The sequence below is a fragment of the Rhipicephalus microplus genome, chromosome 10, assembly GCF_043290135.1.
Source record: "Rhipicephalus microplus isolate Deutch F79 chromosome 10, USDA_Rmic, whole genome shotgun sequence".
In the NCBI taxonomy this organism is placed as follows: domain Eukaryota; kingdom Metazoa; phylum Arthropoda; class Arachnida; order Ixodida; family Ixodidae; genus Rhipicephalus; species Rhipicephalus microplus.
The window spans coordinates 15,963,114-15,982,854 of record NC_134709.1 but is presented as its reverse complement, the minus strand read 5'-3'; the positions used below and the strand labels follow the sequence as shown (position 1 = coordinate 15,982,854).

Below are 19,741 nucleotides of genomic sequence, written 5' to 3'. Positions count from 1 at the left end.
CATATGTACATTGGGCATATGTACCGCCCCTGGCAGAGCCCAGCCCTGCCTGGGGCGGCAACCAATGCTTGCTCGCAGGCAGCGCGTAACAAGTGGGGCACGTGACCTACGGTTAGGCCTTCCTTCAGCACTAAGCTGGTAATCCGTGTCGGACAACCCTTATCTTGTAGACCACGTAAGCCATCGTTCCAGCGTAATATCCTTGTCAGAGGGCTTCTATGTCTCGTGCACATCCTCGTCTAACAGGTTGCGAAGCAACCAATGCACTTTTATGCGTATAGATTGGTTTCCCGGATCAATGACCAGACAGCCGTGCTGCTTCCCCTCGTCTTCTTTTGCTCGCAACATTTCTTTCACAACATCGCAATTCTTGTATGACACGGCCCCATATGTGACTCATCTGATACGCCCCTAGCACAACCACGTCAGAAAGCATGAACCTGGAGTGATCCACAAGATACGGCCTAGGTGTTCCACACGACACGACCTTGCACTCACATCGGCATGTAAAAACAAAGTTTTCGAAACAACTCTCCCTGTAGGTAGCTGTGACAAAAGCACTTGGAAATTCGTTGAATCCTTGGCGGTTGTCCAGATACTGCGGCCCTCTTGGGCCACTGAAGCCACCCCGTCGATAACGGAGCACATGTCGAGCACGTCCGCTCACTTCGCTGGCAGGAAGGGGAATCCCACAGCCACGCGTCCGCTTGGAAGCAGAGTGAAAATTACTTCCTCTGCTTTGAAATGTAGTTTAAATAACGTTCGTGCTTTACAAACATACGAGTTCTGCATACAGACTTTACAATACAACATACAATATCGCAAAAATATTGCGTGATACAAACCTGCGTTGCCATTGGGCATATCATAACACATCGCGGCTGAAAAGGAATCAGTTAATTAGTGAATCAAACAACTAGCTATGTACATGAATGATTAACCACTTAACCAAATAATTAACAAATTAATTAAAAGTTTGATTAACTGAATGTACATTAGTTTAATCAATTGATTGATTAAATAATTATATAATATACTTAACGATTAATCAACTGGTTTGTTATTTTAACTGATCATTATTAACTATCATATTATGTAATTAATTATTTAATTAACGAGTTAGTTGATTGATCAAGTAACTGCATAGTTGATCAGTTGAATAATCGAGTAATTGATCAACTTACTGTGTGAGTATTTGTATAACTCACTAGTTGACGTATTCACCAAATGATTATTTGATGAACCTATTAGTTGATTGGTTGATTGATATGTGGGGTTTAACGTCCCGAAACCACCATATAATTATGAGAGAAGCCGTAGTCGAGGGTTCCGAAAATTTCGAACGCCTAAGGTTCTTTAACGTGCACCCAAATCTGAGCACACGTGTTCGTAGAATATCGGACGCGTTATTGGAAGGCCGCAGTATCGAAACCTGCCAGCGGCAAGTTCTCTTTTCGTCCACTTTTCTTCCTTCACATCTACGTTACAATTACTGCTGTTGGCATCCCCTATACTCTCCTTGGCATTGTACGTTGGTTCTCATTATTATTGTGTTTAACAAAGAAAAAAACAAGCCCTTATAATTACACTTTTTTTCTTGTGGTAGACTGTGCGTCATCAAATGTCGCTATCAGTGGTGTTAGTAACTCCTGAAGTAATTCAGTTGTCGTGAATACCGCATCCCCCAACCTCCGGTAAAAAAATCTCGGTGCCACCTCTGGTAAAAAGGTTATTTAGCCTGCTGCTATACCTTTATGATTTAGCCTCACTTTCAGACGTACGTGATCCAACTAGCATGGTCTGCGCAGACGAATCCATACTGCAAGACATCTGCGGGAACAGTAAATTATGATGTCGTAAACAAAGTTTCAAATTGTTTACACTGATCATAAAAAAAAGGTGCGAAAATTCCTGATATCAGAAAGTAATGAGCTATTTCTCTCTAATTTAGCCGAGCATTTGGATTGGTATAACCATTGCCTATGAGACTCCTTCGAGGAACTTCCTTCACGCTTCACTTAATCGTAATTAATGTCAAATATCAACCTGCGTGTGGCATAAAAAATAATTGTACGACAGACAGAGTCGTACCCAGGAATCTTATTTTTTTTTTCGGGGGGTGCTTAAGTGCAGAAAGGCTAACGTTGGCGGCTGGTGGTTGATGTGAAGCCGTGTGAATACTTCAGTATCACCCGAAAAGTTGAAGCACAGAACAATTTCGGGGGTACTCAGAACCACTCCCTCTCCCCCCTAGTATTACGGCCCTCACAGCAGGCAGTATATACAATATATGTAAACATACCAATAACATTATTTGCTTCGTGCGAACAAAGGCTGAGTTGATAATCAACTCAAGAAGCAGACACATCTATAGACTTCAAAGTATTACTTTTGCAGTGATCTTTAAAATTTCTGGATGTTATATATGTATAATGCAGTATATATACCGTTCCAAACTGCCACTCCGGCATGTAGTAGACATTTGATTCAGGCGTCGGGAGTATATATTGTTCGTTATGTTTTTTGTACATGTTTTCGTCTCAAATTATTGTGATGTCGCTTTTGTTTCCTTTTTAACCCATTGAAGGATTAATTATCTTGCAGATATGTGACGCTGATGGCGTGTCTTCCAGGCGAAAGCCTTAGATGCTTCATCCAGTGAGGCGCTGCCTTTTGAATCACGAGTATTGACCGTCGGTGTCGATCAAGACGAATGATGAAAAAAACAAAAACGTCCTGCGTTGACGTCATCTTGTCGCGACGGGTATGAGCCGAGGAAAGAGAAGAGGAGGAAGGCGTAAACTGGTGCCGCTTAGCGAAGCCATCATTATGTGACAACAAACCTCACCCCTGTAAATAAACATAATTCCACCATGCCCGCAACAGTTTCGGAGTGAAGGTGCCGCATGTGTTCTTCGCCCAAGACGCCGGCCGGATCCTAAGCCGAAGTCGATACCTCAGTCGTCTTCCTTGTCCTCCTTCCTCTGTTCATACCCATTACATTCACACAACGTGACACCACACGCTATCGGGGGGAGTACATTGACTGAGAAGACAAAGAAGAACGCTTCCATCTTGGAGTCGTCTTAGGGCGATATCGGTCAGCTAGACAAACTGTAGGGGCGCCTTGAAAACTGAAGTCATGCTGTCAGCACACGTCCCTGCCCAAGAGACAGAAAAATGTCTGTCTGACATTTACTTTTTTCTTTCCATTTTAATTCTTAATATTTTTCTTTCTCTCTTCTGCCTTTCAGTCCCCAATCCCCTTCCCCACGCATAGTAGCAAGTCAATGACACACGCCGGCTAAATTCTCTGCTTTTCAATAAAGAGCTCTCTCTCTCTCTCTCTCTCTCTCTCTCTCTCTCTCTCTCTCTCTCTTTCTCTCTCTCTTTGGGCGAATGCAATCGGGGCGGTGTGAGTTTCTTGCTATTTGCCGAGTCAAGGATAACTCATAACAGTCAATTTTATTCGTTTTGCTTTTATTACTGAAACTTTTCATCCCCTCCAAAGCGGGGCGGCGTCCAATATAACCGCGTGTGAACCTGTTGGGTGCCCCCTGGTGAGTGGTCGTACGCGGTCCGTAACAAGCGCTGACCCGTGAATGGCCCGAGAATAATGACACCCCGTAGTTATACATGCACACAGCGCTGAGCAGCGTCCCGCTGCGAAAACGGAAACCCGCAGAGAGACGCGCGAGCTACCCGTACACGGATGCCACGCTCCCCGAAATAGACATTCTGCGCCACACTTGCACTATATATGGAGGGATGAAGAGTGAGAAAATGTGGCAGCGCGAGAACGCTGTGACGTCATAGCGATGAAAGCCACGGAAAAAAAGAAAATTGCGGCTCAAATAACCTACGCATCGACTGTGACACTCAAGAGCATGTATGGGTCCACATTCTATCGAATAGAAACTCGAAAACACCTAGTAAGCGTTATGAAAGCGCGCAAAGAGCCTCAACGCACTCGCTTGCGCGCGGAACCTTCTTAAAGGTAGAATCCGGGTTCAAGCTAATTAATATACTGTTCATAACTGAGGAAGCTTTCGGATCAATATTGAACGAGGACACAAAACACGGAGGAACAGGACGGGCACAAAAAAAAACAAAAGAAAAATAAACAGCTTGATCGTTCCGTTTTTGTGTGTGTGTGTGTGTCGTCGTTGAATTTGCGCCCAAAAGTTTCCTAAGGTGTGTATCCCGTCTTGTTAAGAGCTCGCCTGTGGCTAGAGCATCAATATTAGATTCACAGGCTTCAAACCCAGCCGTCGGAACATATATACGTGTGCACGCCACGCGAGAAGCGTACACGTCAGTGAAGATTTTTTTTTTTTAATTTCCCCCCTCGATCATTCCGTGATCCCCATGTGGGTGCTGCTGCAGATCATTATGTCACCATAGAAATATTTAGTGTTTGACCCACACAAGAGAAGATTTTTGGCGAGGATAATTCGTGATTTGGGCGCGCGCGGTGGTTCTCCCATAATGGAAGGCACCCTGAAATGGTGACGATTCAAGCAAAGCAGAACGCACGAGATGATAGCTGAATCCGAAGAGCCATCTATATACGTTCTCTTAACCTCTGGACTTGCCTGCCATACGCCCGCGCTGTTATTAGCTTTCCCTTGTGAGTTTCTAATAGGTGTGGCTCTTTGGAGGATATATATTTGTGCCCTAGCTCTTCGTAGGCGAATGTGATCTGTACTTTATAACAAATATGTTCTCGCATTGGGATCGTTTCCGGCACCAGGACGTCCATCAAGGCGCTCTGGATGCGTATATGTGAAGCTATGTGACAAGGTATCTTTATAAATAATCATACGGCAAGTTGGATTACGGTGGGGTGGTTGGATAAACGTACTTTAAACCTACCGCTTTGCGGCAACATACAGCCTTTAGCGCGGAGTTAAGCCAAGTGTAATGAATGTGATTCCGAAGAAACCTGATACCTGCTTTTGCAAGTATGTGGCTTTTTTTTTTTAATTTTGAAAGACTGCCTTTACGCATAGTACTACGCCGTGTCATAAATACACATTAAAATTTGCTTCATGTAGGAAGTATATGACAGCGAGCGGTAGAACGGTCCGTGATTCCAGCGATCAAGGTCGGTTGGTCGGCCAGGCCTGAGGCCTGCTGCACGGAGGTTGGCGAAGACGGCTTAAATGCAGGCCAGCAAGAGTCCACGACAGATGTGCCGCCCTCACATCACTTATTGGGACGGCCTCGTCTTCATATTGTAACGGGTGCAAGAGAGGAAAAGTCGAAAACTAGTTTATTATGGGCGAACTTGTGCCCTGAAAATTATGTGCGAAAAGATGGAAGAGTCCGCTAGAGCGTTCCAAAAACAAAAACTGTTCCTCTGCCCACGCGCCTTCTTCTTCTTCGCAGCTCCAACCCACACTGGCTCGTGCCTGTGAACACTGGTTCGCGCCCCAAGCAAGAGTGCGCACAAGACTGTGGACGCTGATTCTTCATAATGTCGGATATTGTAAACAGTCTCTGTGGCAATATGACCAGTTTTGACCACTCTAGTAACGTTCATACGGTCGAAGAGCTTTCGCTTGAGCTCAGAAAATTGGATGCTCAAGCAACACGTGGACATTCGTCTCTCTCTTACTCTATTAAGAGCGAAGCCATTAAAGCTCGAAGTACAACGTAAAACGTCCGCCGTCGGTGAAACACCTCCACGTCGTGCGCCTATAGTCGCGCATGCACCAATAGGAGCAGCCGCCATCAAGCGACACCCACCGACAGAGACAGTCCACGCAGCCGTCGGGACGATTCCGTCCGGCATGGCGCGAGCCAAGTGCGAGCGACAAAAGACCCGCACTTCTACAGGGGAAGTATCTGCCGCTTTGCTTGAATCAGCCTAGCTTGCACATTAGCTTCTGGCACCGGAGTTGGGTCAATCTCGTAACGGCTGTAGTTAGACACTAAACTTTTGTCTGCACCAAGGAAAAAAAAAAGCATCGGCCAAGAAGGCGACCTTAAACCCGCAAGATCAACCAGCTTCGCCTTACACGGTTATAGTGTAAACATGTTAAATGGTTATTTTGTTCTTTATTCACTTAAACGGTGTTAGGCACATGCCAGAGAACTCGACTTGGCAAAGGCCGCTTAGAAGCGAATGTAAACGCGTTAAAAAAAAAAGCACCTGATAGTGACACACATGCACATACTCATCGATCCACACATTCGGACCTCCAAGAAAACCGAACGCTGCAGCGCACCCCAGTGCAGATCTCACCTTGCGTACTTTCCCGTTATGGCAAGCGGCTCTCCGCCGTCAGTCGAACCAGCGTCCTCCTCCCGAAGGTCTCCGCCACGCCGAAGATCCCGGCTTCTACTGCGATGATGAGGTCCTGTTTTTTCAATGTGCACTTCAGGTATGACTTTCGGAGGGCCACGCGCACTTATACACACGCACGCAGTTCTCTAGGTCTGCGACTGAACACACGTTGACGTTCATCAAAACCGCTTCATGCTTCAGGACGAAATCTACGCCGGCATCTAAGCACGAGTGTTCTCACGTGCTCCTGGAAGTCTATTGCACTACAGAAGGAGAAGCTCTTCGAACAGCAGACATGTCAATAAACAGCAGGTGAGATCAGACCACGTCGACGTTCGGAAAAGACTGTTCACCCGGGCTCTTGTCTGGAAGGTTTGATTGAACTTATCGACCATCAGATGCGGCAAGGCATGTCCGCGGTCACCAGCATGATGTATTCGACGACCTCAACCTCCGCAGACGTCGTAGCTCTCCCGCTGACTTTCGAGACCGATTTGCACGGTTTGTCGACGTCGCCTCGCGGGGCACGTGGATCTCTCGCTGTTACGTCGACGACGCGGGCGAACAACGGACGAAAAACCCCACCCACCGCGAGCGGTCCCGCTGCGTCTCTCTTTGTTGCTCGGTTGGCCGACTGCTGGAGCTGCTTGCCACGGATGCTACAGGGATGCGACGGAGGGGGCGAGGAAGGTTACCATAACCCAGTTTGCCTCTCCGCCGTAGCATGGCGAAAAGGGTCCCAGGCTGTTGCACTTGGGCGTGATGCTGGCAAAGCCTGCAGAAGGGGTGGAGGGGGGCGTGCTACCACCACCCTTCCCGACACGGACGCTCCCGTTGGTCGGCGTGGCGTGAGAGTCCGTTGCGGACCGCCGCGTCTGCCAGAGGGGCAACGGCCCATGGACGAGGCACGTTGTCGGCGAAGCTCTCCGCGTGCGATGGCTTGCGGCGCGGCTTTGGCTTTTTTTGCGGACGCCTACCCTCCGCACTTCTCTTTCACGCCGGCAGTGGGGAAGCGTATACATAGGTGTCCGCGTAATCCTCTTGAGCGCATCCGTGGCTGTGGTGGGTCTGTAAGCTTTATACACACAGGCATACGCTAGAGCTCATTCTTCTACGGTTCATTCTAGGGTTGCACTTAGTGGTGTAATCGGCTAAAAGCAGCGTTTTATTCTTCTTCGATGAGTGCCACGGTGGCAGGAAGGGGTGGTTATGGAACCGCTTCGTCGCGCCTTGGAGCTGTCATCCGTAGAATCGCCAGAGCGTGGATGGATACCGTTCCTGTTAAGCGTACTTACATAGCTTCCACCAGGATATAAAAACTATACCAGATTTTTTTTTTGCGGAGTTATAACAAAGTTTTACGCGTTCTACGGAGGATACTGTTATAGGCGTACTTATCAGATTGGTTACGGTTGAGATGCTTCTTACGGGTATCTATATTTTTAAGCAAGCTTACCGGGCACCGGTCCCCTCTGTCGGCTTCGCAACAAGGATGTGCAGATGAGAGCGAAGCGTTGATTCAGCATCGTTTTGTTTTAGAAAACGCTGCCGCTAGAGGTATAATGTCAAATACTGCTTACTAAATATGGTCAGGCACTGTGCCTGGGCCGCGTTTGCCTTTATCTTCAGACAACACGTATGACCGTGCACGTTTTAAGCTACACGGAGTTATATTTTCATTCAAGTATCCCGCTTGATATACGTAAACAAACTTTTTTATATTTAAGCGATAACCTATCGCTTACACAGTAAGTCGTATGGAAAGACAGTATAGATGCAAACCTTATAAGGTTTGCATCTATCTAAACCTTAAACTTTATATGCAAACAGTTAGCGATAACCCATCGCTAACCCAGTAAGTCGTATGGAAAGACAGTATAGATGCAAACCTTATAAGAAATCTTGCACACTAAGGCCATTTGCACCTATTTTACATTTGTAGACCCTCTAAACGATAAAATCTTGAATTCTATTCACTTTTTAACCCTGCCCTAATGGCCCCGCCAAGGTGGTCTAGTGGTGATAAGGTACTGGGCTGCTGACCCGCAGGTGGCGGGATCTAATCCCTGTTGCGGCGGCTGCATTTTCAATGGAGGCAGAAATGCTGTAGGCCCGTGTGCTCAGATTTGGGTGCACGTTAAAGAACCCCAGGAGGTCGAAGTTTCTGGAGCCCTTCACTGCGGCGTCTCTCATAATTATATAGTGGTTTTGGGACATTGAACACCACATACCAATTAATCAACCCTGCTCTAATGAAAATTAGAAATTTCCTGACAGGCTCTTAGGCCTAAAAAGTCTTGCGCCATAAAACACCACCAGCCACCATGCGCCGTATCTAAACGCACTGAAGTTCAACGCTAAAACTGTCTAATCTGACGCGTGTATCAGCTGATTCGGATACCTCAATTAGCCGCGACGCCTAAAAACGACTTCGCAATCAGTCTGTGGTGTCGGGTTGTCGCGTTATCACATTCTTGGAACGAATTGTTCGCACGTCCTTTTTGTGTGTCACTTTATCCGATAAGGCTCGCTGCCTTGTAATCGTTATCTTGTTGGTGTAACATGGCCAATCATACGGCGCTATCTCGCGCGGTCACTCAGACGGAACGCGGCAGAATCACCGATAAGGACCTTCTCGATAACCGAAACGAAGTGTAGCAGGATGTCAAAAATCCATGATCCCTCTTCTCCTGGCGCGTGGTCTTTCATGAATTCTTGCACTATGACCCTACCACACCTGTTATTCTTTGGCGACTCGGAGAAATGCACTCGAGCGGAGGGCACGCAGATGTTACTTCATGTACGGTCTGTGCTGTTAGCAATAATATATGGGGTTTAACGTCCCAAAACTGCGATATCACTATGAGAGACGCTGTAGAGGACGGCTCCGGACATTTTGACAATCTGGTGTTTACTTCGCACAGTGCATGGGCCTCTACCGTTACGCCTCCGTCGAAATGCGACAGCCACGGCCGGTATCGAACCCGTAACCTTCAGTCCAGCTGAAGAGCACCTAAGCCACTGTTCCACCGCGGCGGACACGGCCTATGCTGTTATCGGCATGTTACCGCTATCCTTCGTTTTACAAGCCTCCGAGACCTGAAAAACGCGGAAAGGCCATTCATTGCTTTGCTCAGGTTTCACCCTCGTGTTTTTTAGGGGACACTAAAAAGTGAAGACGTTCCCTGCGCTGGTGTTAAACGCCGCCTTTACTTAACTTACCGTGCCCACCGGCGATCCCGGTACAACTTTTATATATTCTGGACTGAAGCGATTGTCTGCAAGTGCTGTGTTCGTATCTCTCCTTGAAATCTTTTTCTAAACGAACCGGATGTTCGTTCTAGTTGATCTGGTTAAGTTTTCTTTTGTTTCATCTCTCTGTCTCTCACTTGCTTGGACGCTGTCGCGGTGACAGTGGCTATGGCGCTTGGTCACGGCCCGAAAGACGCGGCTCCGATTCCAGCTATCGCGGCGTCGCCCATCGACGGAGTTGAAATGCTACAGAGGCCCGCGCAATGCAGTTAATTAGGGAACCTCAGGCGTTCAAGATTATCCGGAGACTTCCACCACGGGGTACCTCAATATAATACCGTGATTTTGGAGCTTAATGGAACACCAGAAATTATTTCAGTGATATTATTAGACCCCCAATCAAAAGCGAAGCGTGACCATCGACATTCAACGCAAGTGATGCCAGAAATAAATACCCTGCGATGGCGTCATCACCCCAAGACGTCATCATGACATCACAGGTCACCATAACAGTGTGAAGTCATCGTGGCGTCACTTTGACGTCACAAAAACGTGACGTCACGTGATGGTGCCATCAAATGACATCGTCACTTGGGCAAAGTTGGGCCGATCCCGGAGTCTCTGCAAAGGCACGTAAGACACTGAAAGGTCCCAAAGCTTCGTATCTCAGAGGTAGTGTGAAACGCTTTGTGTTCAAAAAGCTTTCGTGGTCGCGGGAACCAGAACGATCGACTCAAGTTGAAAATAGGACTGGACTGAAGAAATTACGCGTCTGATGATTTACGAGCATGACATATTGATAATAGTCGCAGCGCAGCTATAGCCGTCGACTTACTTGCATAAAGATGAAATTGAAGGCCTTACTAGTTATCCTAAAACACCCTAAAACGTAAAACACCCACGTATGCGAGATCGATACTTTCGCATATTGCACGGGCGTGCGCTGATAAGCTTTCGTAACTCCTTTCTTTTACGCCGTTTTGCGCCCCTTCAGTTGTTATTATATATGCTTTTGTGGTTTACTGGCTTCCTTCTGTGCTTGTTTATACGCCCTGCACTCTTTTAGGAACGTAAGATATGGCTTTCATATTTGCGGTCGTCTTAGGCAAATCTATGGGGACCGCGCGACCTTTAAAATTTATTCTCGGCCATGGACGCCGCGGTGGTCTAGTGCACACGGCTGCTTCCCCGCAGGTCGCGGGATTGAATCCCGGAGGCGGTGGCCGCATTTTCGTTAGAGGCGAAAATGCTTGAGGCCCGCGTGTGCCTACATTTAGGTACACGTTAAAACAACCCCCGGTGGTACGAATTTTCCGGGTCCTCCACTACGACGTCTCTCACAATCATATGGTGCATGGTTTCGGGACGTTAAACACCGACAATTATTTTTATAAACACTCTCCGCAAATCTACGGTAGTCAGCATGCATATACACACATCACAGCACGTGTCCCGCACAGCGGCTGCGGGGTTCAGCGCGCCGACCTAGAAAAATTCTCACGCGGCGAGAGGAGAAGCGTCGTTGGCCGCGTTACGTCATTGATCAAGCGCGCCGTCTAGCGTGACGCGACGCCCTTCGCACGTCTCACGACAATGATTCACACGCGCACAATGACAATCGACGCATATCTACGTGCGCCAAAAAGATACGGGCACCAAGTGAGCACGACAACCGTAGGGCCGTTCCACGTGCTTCCCGCACAGCCGCAACGCACGTGCCGGGACCCCGCACGCAAGCGGGGGACAAATGAACCAATTGACGACGCTGCGGAGGGTGAAAGAGCGTCGCCAATTGGTTTATTTGTCCCCTGCATGGGTGCGGCAGAAATCCCCTCACGTGCGTTGCGGCTGTGCGGGAAGCGCGCGGAACGGCCTTTAAGGGCCTTTCCACGCGCTTCCCGCACTGCCGCAACGCACCTGCCGGGACCCCTACCGCACGCAAGCGGGGGGCAAATCAGCCAAGTGGCGACGCTGCGGAGGGTGAAAGAGCATCGCAAATTGGCTTATTTGTCCTCCATTTGCGTGCACCAGGGGTCTCGGCACGTGCGTTGCGGCTGTGCCAGTAGCGCGTGTAAAGGCCCTAAAAGGGCGTATATGCGCGCGGGCGAAGGTGGGTCGGGGGGGGGGGGGGGGGGAGGGAGGTTGATGATACATCACTTCGCTTTCGATGGGGGAGCTATTCGACAAACCTTCGTCCTCCCCCCCTAAGGGAAATCATGCGAAGCGCAACCTTGCGTATTGTACAAGCGTTTAAAGGGCCCCTAAACCACTCTGCGTGCAAACTAATTGATTTATAAATTAGCAGCATAATTGATTGATTTATCGGTATGTGGGGTTTAACGTCCCGAAACCACCATATAATTATGAGAGAAGCCGTAGTCGCGGGATCCAGAAATTTCGACCGCCTAGGGTTCTTTAATGTGCACCCAAATCTGAGCACTCGAGTTTGTAGAACATCGGACGCGTTATTGGAAGGCCGCGGGATCGAAATCTGCCAGCGGCAAGTTATCTTTTCGTCCATTTTTCTTCCTTCACATCTACGTTACAATTACTGCTGTTAGCAACCCCTATACTTTCCTTGGTATCATTGTACGTTAGTTCTCATTATTATTGTGTTTAACAAAGAAGAAAAAGAAACAAGCCGTTATATTTAAACTTCTTTTTCTTCTGGTAGACTGTGCGTCATCAAATGTCGCTATCAGCGGTGGTAATTCGTAAGCCGCTTTTGGTAAGAACACCTGTTGTGAATTACGCTTAAGAAGTCCTGTCCTAACTGACACCTCCGTGCCGATTTGTATACGAAACGTCGTTGTCGAACTTTTTGTTGTTATTGTTTTTTTTCTCGCCTTAACTTGATCTGCAGTTCTGTTCGGTGCTCAATGTACGTACAGGAGTGACGGCAATAAATGCCGTTACGAGGTTTTTTTATGCGTTCGTGCAGCAGCTGGCGATGCTGCGCGCAACAATCAGCGCAGAAGCGACGCATGACGTGCTCGGTAAGCGTGAATGGGAACTCCTTTTCAGCAGCTGCTCCATCAACGAACCGTGCTACGCGGCATAAAGGAGATGCGAGTGCCCGTACAGTTCTTGGGCTCACTGGCATTGCTCACGTAACCGCGCAGAGGAAGAAATAAAATGCACGAGAAAGATGTGGGAGAAAGAGTCAGATCAGAATGAGGAGGCGCATCTGTGAGCAAGTCCTTGTGGCCGTAACAACGTTCACTTTGAAAACAACTTCGCCTCTGTCGCAGCCACGCGAAAGTGCCTCGCACGCGAAAGTGCCTCGCACGCGCCTCACCGTGCTCATATACGTATGCGCCGTGCTCCATGCATTTCAGATCGAGGCAGGTCCTGCTTTGGTATAAACATCCTGCATGTATACAAGGAGCTGACGCTTCGTTGCGTGCACCAGAAGCAATGAAAAGGTCTTTTTGGTTAGGGTGCCTGAATGGTTTCCCTCGCCCGCCGCTCCTTGCAGGGTGGGGACATTGTTTGACGGGGTGCTCGCCGCCGCGACCGGTTTTTCCTGACGGCCGCCGCCATTGCAGATCTCACTTCGCATAGCGACGGGAGCAAAGAAGGAGCTGTGGCCGCTCTGTCATATACTTTTTTAGGGAAATGACTGGGTGCTGCGTGCCCATGTGCACGAACAACTCCAGAAATGGTTGGAAACTCTACCATTTTCCGACAGAGCCCAAAAGAAGGCTGCTATGGATGGTGAAGATTAAGCGAGACAAGTGGCAGCCTACGAAGTCCTCGTGTGTATGCAGTGTGAGTATCCCGACATGTGTTCTTTTCTCGTCGAGAACTTTGAAACTTGTTTTTTTAAATGTGTATACGTGTCTGTGGGTCACTTTGTCGGTGCTGTAAACGCTTCACGTCTAAGTTGCAGTTTTTCTCTCTTTTTTTGCGATCTCTAAAAGTGCAGCTATGGAAACGTGTGGCGCAGCCGCAGTATTTGAAGTTTGTACCAGTTTTTAGTCACTATATGTATAAACAAAATAGGCTGCTTGTTATTAAATTGCGTATTTACAGAAAAGTGTTTTTCATTCGTTTATTGCAAATCACGAAATTCAATAAAAGTTGTGTGGTATACTGTGTCTTTCTAGTAATTCTGTCTAGGCTAAGCTAAGCTAAAATTCATGGTTCATAACGGACTTACAGGCACATTTTGAAGCAAGCCATTTCGAGCAGCACCGAGCTGACCAGTGGATAAAACTGAAGCCGAACGCTGTGCCAACGGTGTTCCCTTTCAGGGGTAAGTTACTGTTTCACTGTGCGTCAAAGATTCTGTATGAACCTAACAGGTGGCAACAGTACAAGGCTAAAATGATTTAGTTTCAAAAATTAGGATGATCCGTGGAATTCCTCGTTTGAGGATATTAAGAAAGTCGGGGTACGTGCCTGCGACCTGAGAAAAGGCATATGTCTGCAACCTATAATACTGCTAAAATCCAGTACAGGCCTGTGATTAGAGCTGGCTACCTTGTAATACTTGCAGCTTGTGACTGTCCTTTTTTGCACTGCAGGCTTGCCTCCACAAAGGAAGGCGCCAAAGGACAGGGCAGGACCTGCTGTGTTGCCTGATGCATGCCAAGAAACACGCGGTGACAACTCTACGGCCATTAATTGTACGCCACTCACAAGTGCACAGGCGAATTTAAATTCACGCACAGACAGTCTTGGCGCACAGCAACCGCAAAGCTGCAATTCTCAGACGCCTGATTCAGTACCGCACATTATGGAAAGGGAAGAAGTTGTGATCTCGGCCGATGCACCTGACGGGGCACGTGAAAACAAGCAGTTAAATAAGCAGCTCTCCGATATGGGCAGAAAATACACTCAGCTACATCAAGTCCATCGGAAAGCCACCTCAACCATTCAAGCACTAAAAAAACAGGTGAAAAAATTGGAAACCAAAATGGAATTATTCGGACAGCGTTTGAAATTCCTCAATGATGACCAGCTGCAGGCTCTTGGGCGCCAGAGTAATAAGGGAAGCACTTGGTCTGCAGAAACAATCAAGCAGGCGCTTCAGATTAAGTTTTCCTGTGGAAAAACTGGTTACCAGACACTAAGAAATCTGGGCTACCCCTTGCCATCCGGAAAAACCCTTGCACGTCGCCTTCAGGGCCTCAAGTTTCTTCCCGGAATTTTGACGGAAGTCATCGATGTTCTCAAAATCAAAGCAGAGAACATGCAAGACATTGAAAAAGACTGTGCTTTGTTCTTGGATGAAATGGAGATTGCTCGCGGGTACGAGCTCGATCGCGCTGAGGATGTGGTGTTGGGGGGGCAAACTATGCCAGAAAATCCAGACGAACCTGCACATCACGCACTAGTGTTCATGGTAGGAGGCCTGAATACGAGATGGAAGCAAGTGATTGCCTACCACTTCACCGGAAGTCATGTAGAGGGTAGTATCCTCAAGGACTACGTCATGAAGATAGTGCAGCTCTGCGCGGAAATCTCTTTAAGAATCCGTGTCGTCACTTGCGACATGGGGGCTTCTAATCGGGCTATGTGGCGCGAGCTCGGATTCTCCAGCCACAGGAATTCCATTACTGTATGTTCAGTGCCTCACCCCTGTCTGGAAGACAAAGAATTGTTTTTCACAGCAGATGCTGCACACGTGCTGAAGAATGTCAAGTCACAGTTGCTTTCATCGGAAGTATTCTTTCTGAGTGATGCAACAGTATGCCAGCACAATCTGCCATCAAAAGAAGTGAACGTGGACCATGTGCGCAGTGTAATTAAGTATGATGCTGAACGAGAGCTGAAAGTCGCCCCGAGGCTCTCAGAGTTACACATTTCGCGAGGCCATTTCACAAAAATGAAAGTGGGAGTTGCTGTCCGCTTCTTCAGGGAAGCTCCTGCAGCGATTCGGTACCTAATTAAAGAGGACGCGATAGAGCCGGAGGCAGAGACAACAGCTTGGTTTCTAGAATTAGTATTCAACTGGTACACGCTAATGTCTTCCCGCCACCCATCAGTTGCTCTCAGCCTTCGAGACATGCGGAGGTACCACGAATCAATTGAGCTACTGAACTCGGCCCTCGAAGTTTTTCAAGGAATGAAGATGGGAAGCAAGGCACAGTGGAAGCCTTCGCAAGCAGGTTTACTAATAACAACAAAAGTCGTTCTTCGTCTCCAAGACATTCTCTTGCGCAGTGAAGGATACGAATTCTTCCTCACGAGCAGAATCTTGCAAGACTGCCTCGAAAATTTGTTTTCGGTGGTGCGCATCAGGAAGCCTGTTCCTAACGCATATGACTTAAAGTGTGCCCTGAAGCTTGTGTGCGTGAGTCAGTTCCTTCATGCACCCGGAACGTCAAGCTACGAAGTCGACGATGCTAAGTACCTCGCCGACATGCTTGCAAAAGGCAAACAAGAGCACGGGGAGGTGGAAGCTGATGTCATTGATGACTCGGAAATTTTGTTCATTGAAGAACTTCAAGAAAACGAATGCAACATCCTTTTCTACATCGGCGGCTTCCTTTTAAAAGGTATGCTGAGTGTTGTAGCGGGATGCGGGCATTGTAATTCTGCCTTGTTAGGCTCAACTGAAAGCGAGCACGCAACTCTGACTATTCTGAAGGAGTACAGGAGTGAAGGTGGCAACCTCACATATCCCAGCAAGGATGTTTTGCTGACACTCAAGTCGTGTGAAGAGCATTTCAGGGGCATCATAAGTTGGAGTGAGGGCTTGCTGCGCTTAAGGTCCCCGTTGAAGGCCGTGACCGATTATTTGAACGAGATGGTGCGCCCTTGCGTAAAGACTTGCTCCGAGCACAGTGACGCCGTAGCAAAACTCCTTATTGCGAATTATGCAAGACTGAGGCTTCGCGTGCATTTGCGCCACGTTAGTTCAAACGGCGTCAATGAACACGGAAGCAAGACGTGCGCTGGGGTAAGCCTTCCGTGACCAGCCGAACTGGACCAGTCACTTATAAATTTTATTATTTTTTCTTTCAGAACACTTATTGTTTGATTAAAATATTTTGAGTTCATTGTGAACTGGCTAACCTCCCTGTCCTTTCTTCATCCTCCTCCTTAAGTTCATAGACATTTTTCTTATTTGTTATACAATATCACATTCTTAGATAAAAACAGCGTTGTGATCTTTAAGCTGACTAAGGTTGTGATCTTTGGAGAATGTTTATGGTAAGTTAATATTATTGCGGTCGAAGCAATACCGACACAGCGTCACAGAGGCAGAATACGAGAGTGATACTTCTCGGATAATTAGATTGCTCGCTTACATATATCTATGGAAAGTAGAAAAACTGAACAGGTATAGGGCATCAAAATCGTTATTACTGCATTTCATCTTGTATTTTCCAATAACTTAGTAAGATTTTTTTCTCAGTGGTCACATAAAAACGAGAGATTCAATTGATGTTTACGCTGTTTCACTATCTCAACCAGCTATAACAGAAAAATAGCTGTGTAACAAATCTGAATCTCATTCCCGCAAGATTATTCAGAGCTGCGAGGGCACGCAAGGCGGGGGAAAAAGCAGGATGAAGTAAGTTCAACGCGTACAATGCGAGCACTACTGAGTGGCTGGCACGCTGCACAGCCACTGAGGAGTGCGGTGAGTTTAGGTAACAGGAAAAGGCGTGCGCTTCATGAATTAATGTAGATTTATCCTGCAAACAGTCTCCAATGACAGACGCACATATTCAGACTGCTTTTTTATAGCGCGAAATACCATTTCTCGCACTAAACTCTTCTCAAACTCTCCTCATACGCGCGCGCAGGCAGTGTGTTTCGTTGGGGTGAGATATGTAATGGCGGACGCTCTAGCAGACGACGCGGTTGTCCCCACCCTGTACGGAGCGGCGGGCGAGGGAAACCATTCAGGCACCCTATTTTTGGTTCACGGACAGCGCCCTCTGTAGGCCGCAGATTTCTTTTCGCGAAGTGGCTTTCAGCGGCGGACCACCGCTTAGAGGGCCGCGTCACGTGGACTCTTGCTTACTGAAGCTTCTATACTCACTTGTCGTAGTCGTTTCGATCGGAATGGAAAGGTTAAGTCATGGCGTAAGTTCTCATGGTATAATTTAGAGAGGGGTGGGAGAAGTGAGGGTGAAGTGAAAAAAAAAGGGGGGGGGGAGCGGTAGAGTAGGTAACATAATCATGTACCGAGGGTTCCGCTGCAGTCTTCAACTATGGGAGCCTCGTCTGTGTGCATTCTCCTGAATCCCATTTCGATGGAATAACAAATGACCCTGACCTTCCCCCACAGTTAACGAGAGGAAAATTGACAACTAGACAAGATACCCTTTTGTAGCACGAATCCACAAAGAAGTCCGTGCGGTTCTTTTTTTGAAGAAAGCCTTTATTGCGGTACCACGCAGAGTTTGCAAGCCTATGTACAACACAGAATAGTAAGTGATGTGAGTGATGAGATAGTAGCTACTGGGAGAAAGAAGTAGGTGAGTGGGCAAATTATAAAGAGGCAATGCGTGACACCTCAGATATTATAATATCGGTAATCAGAGTACAGGTGGCGACACCACTTCGAGTTCCTCGCACTAATTAGCCATGACGTCATATATTTTGACGGCGTCTTCTACTAGGAAATTGTTTGTTTGACCAAATCTCTCTAGTAGACCACAGCTAGTTAAAAAAATTTTAAGCGACAAAGTGCAAACAGAAGGAAAACGCAGTAAATGGGGCCATGACAGAGTGATGAGATTATACTAGCAGAGACGTAATAATGTGAGTTCGCTTGACGCAAGGCTGAGGTAGTTTAGATGTCTCCGTAACCTGCTGCTCATAAATGTGAATGTTTAGTTCATCTGATGATGAATAAGAGAAATAGTTGCTGGGCTATTTGGTTGGCAACAGTAAACTGGGGAGCACAAATTAGGTGCGGAACATTGAAGAACGAACACAGCATATGTGAAAAGCGCTATACACAGCACGATACATACTTCGCGTGGGACGTATAGAGCGTGTGTTCTCTTTTGTCACGTACCTATCGTTTGCACTTTACAGTTTGCTCGTACCTCTCGTTATGTGTGCTGCGTGTGATCTTGTACGTTCCGTTCTTAATTTGCGCTATGCATGTGCTTACTATGGGCACTTGTCATATATGGTATGTGTGTCCTTCTACGCCCCGAACTTTGCGCTCTGCAGTTGTCCCTTACAATTTGAGGGAACCATCTTGAACGGCACGGCTTTGCTACACTAAAAGTGACATGTGCCACAAGTCCTGTTGCACCAACGATAGATAGACACCAAGCTGATCACCTTGCAATGCTAATGAGTTGAAGCTTACCGACTCACAGCAGATCAGGAACACTCGTTGTCGTCGGCGTCCCAGAAGTCGACAGCCTCCGTCCACATGTGAGGCGCAGAGACTCCGATCACAGAGCGGCAAGGGATGCAGCACCACGATCCTCCCGTTGGGATCTCCCGCAGCGCGCCGGGGAGCCGATGACCGCGCTTCGTCGCAAGCACGTCGTGGTGGGTTACAGGTTGCTCCTGGAAGCCGGACGTGAAACAAACGCCGGACGGGAAATGACGTTGAACCACTCGCTTTAAAAAAAAAAAAAGGCTTTTCAAGCCCGAAAGCACTGTCGTTAATGTCGCTTCCGGTTACGCTGGCGTAAAAGCGGGCTGCGGCCGCAGACGAGAGTGATGCCATCGCGACTCTTGTAGCGAGAAGAACCGGACCGAGACCGACGCTCGTCGTTTGTCTCTTTTGGGAGAACGGGTTTTCTTTTCTAAAGATGCGCTCTCCCGCGCAGCGGTCTCCAAATTCTGCAGTGCTGCATCCGCGACACACTGACGGGCCTGTGAGCGGGTCACCGTCCAGCCTGTGATGCAACAGGTCTCGCAGTGCATTCTGAATAAAGGACTGATGCACTTTGTCAGAGCCCCTGTTGAACGTTGAAACGGCCCTAATGGCATCGAGATCTTCGAGTGGTGTCCGTCCACGTCTGACGTCAGCTCGTGGATTCCGCCCTCCACGGCGCTGCAGCAGCCTCTGCTCCTGTGCGTGGATCGTCTGCTTATGGTGGGAACATGTTCAAACGAACATCATCGCGAAGGTCAACTAACACCCACTAGAATGTTTTCGAGTGAAATGATGAACTTGTTTTAGTTGCGGCCCTGTCGACAGGGCCGAGAAACCTCCCACATGGCCCAACGAGCACGCCGATGCCACCGACCGCATTGCTGGCA

The 19,741-nt window shown here is 47.9% G+C and overlaps 2 protein-coding genes across 3 annotated transcripts in view; one reads left to right on the top strand and one right to left on the bottom strand.

Annotated features, from left to right (window-relative positions):
- The window catches only part of LOC119181157 (intracellular coagulation inhibitor 3), a 60,033-nt gene extending 40,340 nt beyond the window's left edge, over window positions 1-19,693 (bottom strand). Inside the window, exon 1 of one of the 2 annotated variants that reach the window (XM_075875108.1) lies at window positions 18,834-19,693. The gene's annotated coding sequence lies outside the window, so the exon portion shown is untranslated. Of the gene's footprint in view, window positions 1-6,250; window positions 7,250-18,833 lie in introns of those variants that run through there. The other variant, XM_075875107.1, reaches the window with a different exon arrangement.
- On the top strand, window positions 13,022-16,561 carry LOC142774599 (uncharacterized). The gene is made up of 3 exons (XM_075875106.1): window positions 13,022-13,315; window positions 13,709-13,802; window positions 14,074-16,561. Exons 1-3 carry the CDS (start codon window positions 13,163-13,165, stop codon window positions 16,467-16,469), a joined length of 2,643 nt encoding a protein of 880 aa, XP_075731221.1. The 5' UTR covers window positions 13,022-13,162; the 3' UTR covers window positions 16,470-16,561.
- Window positions 19,694-19,741: the final 48 nt, after the last annotated feature.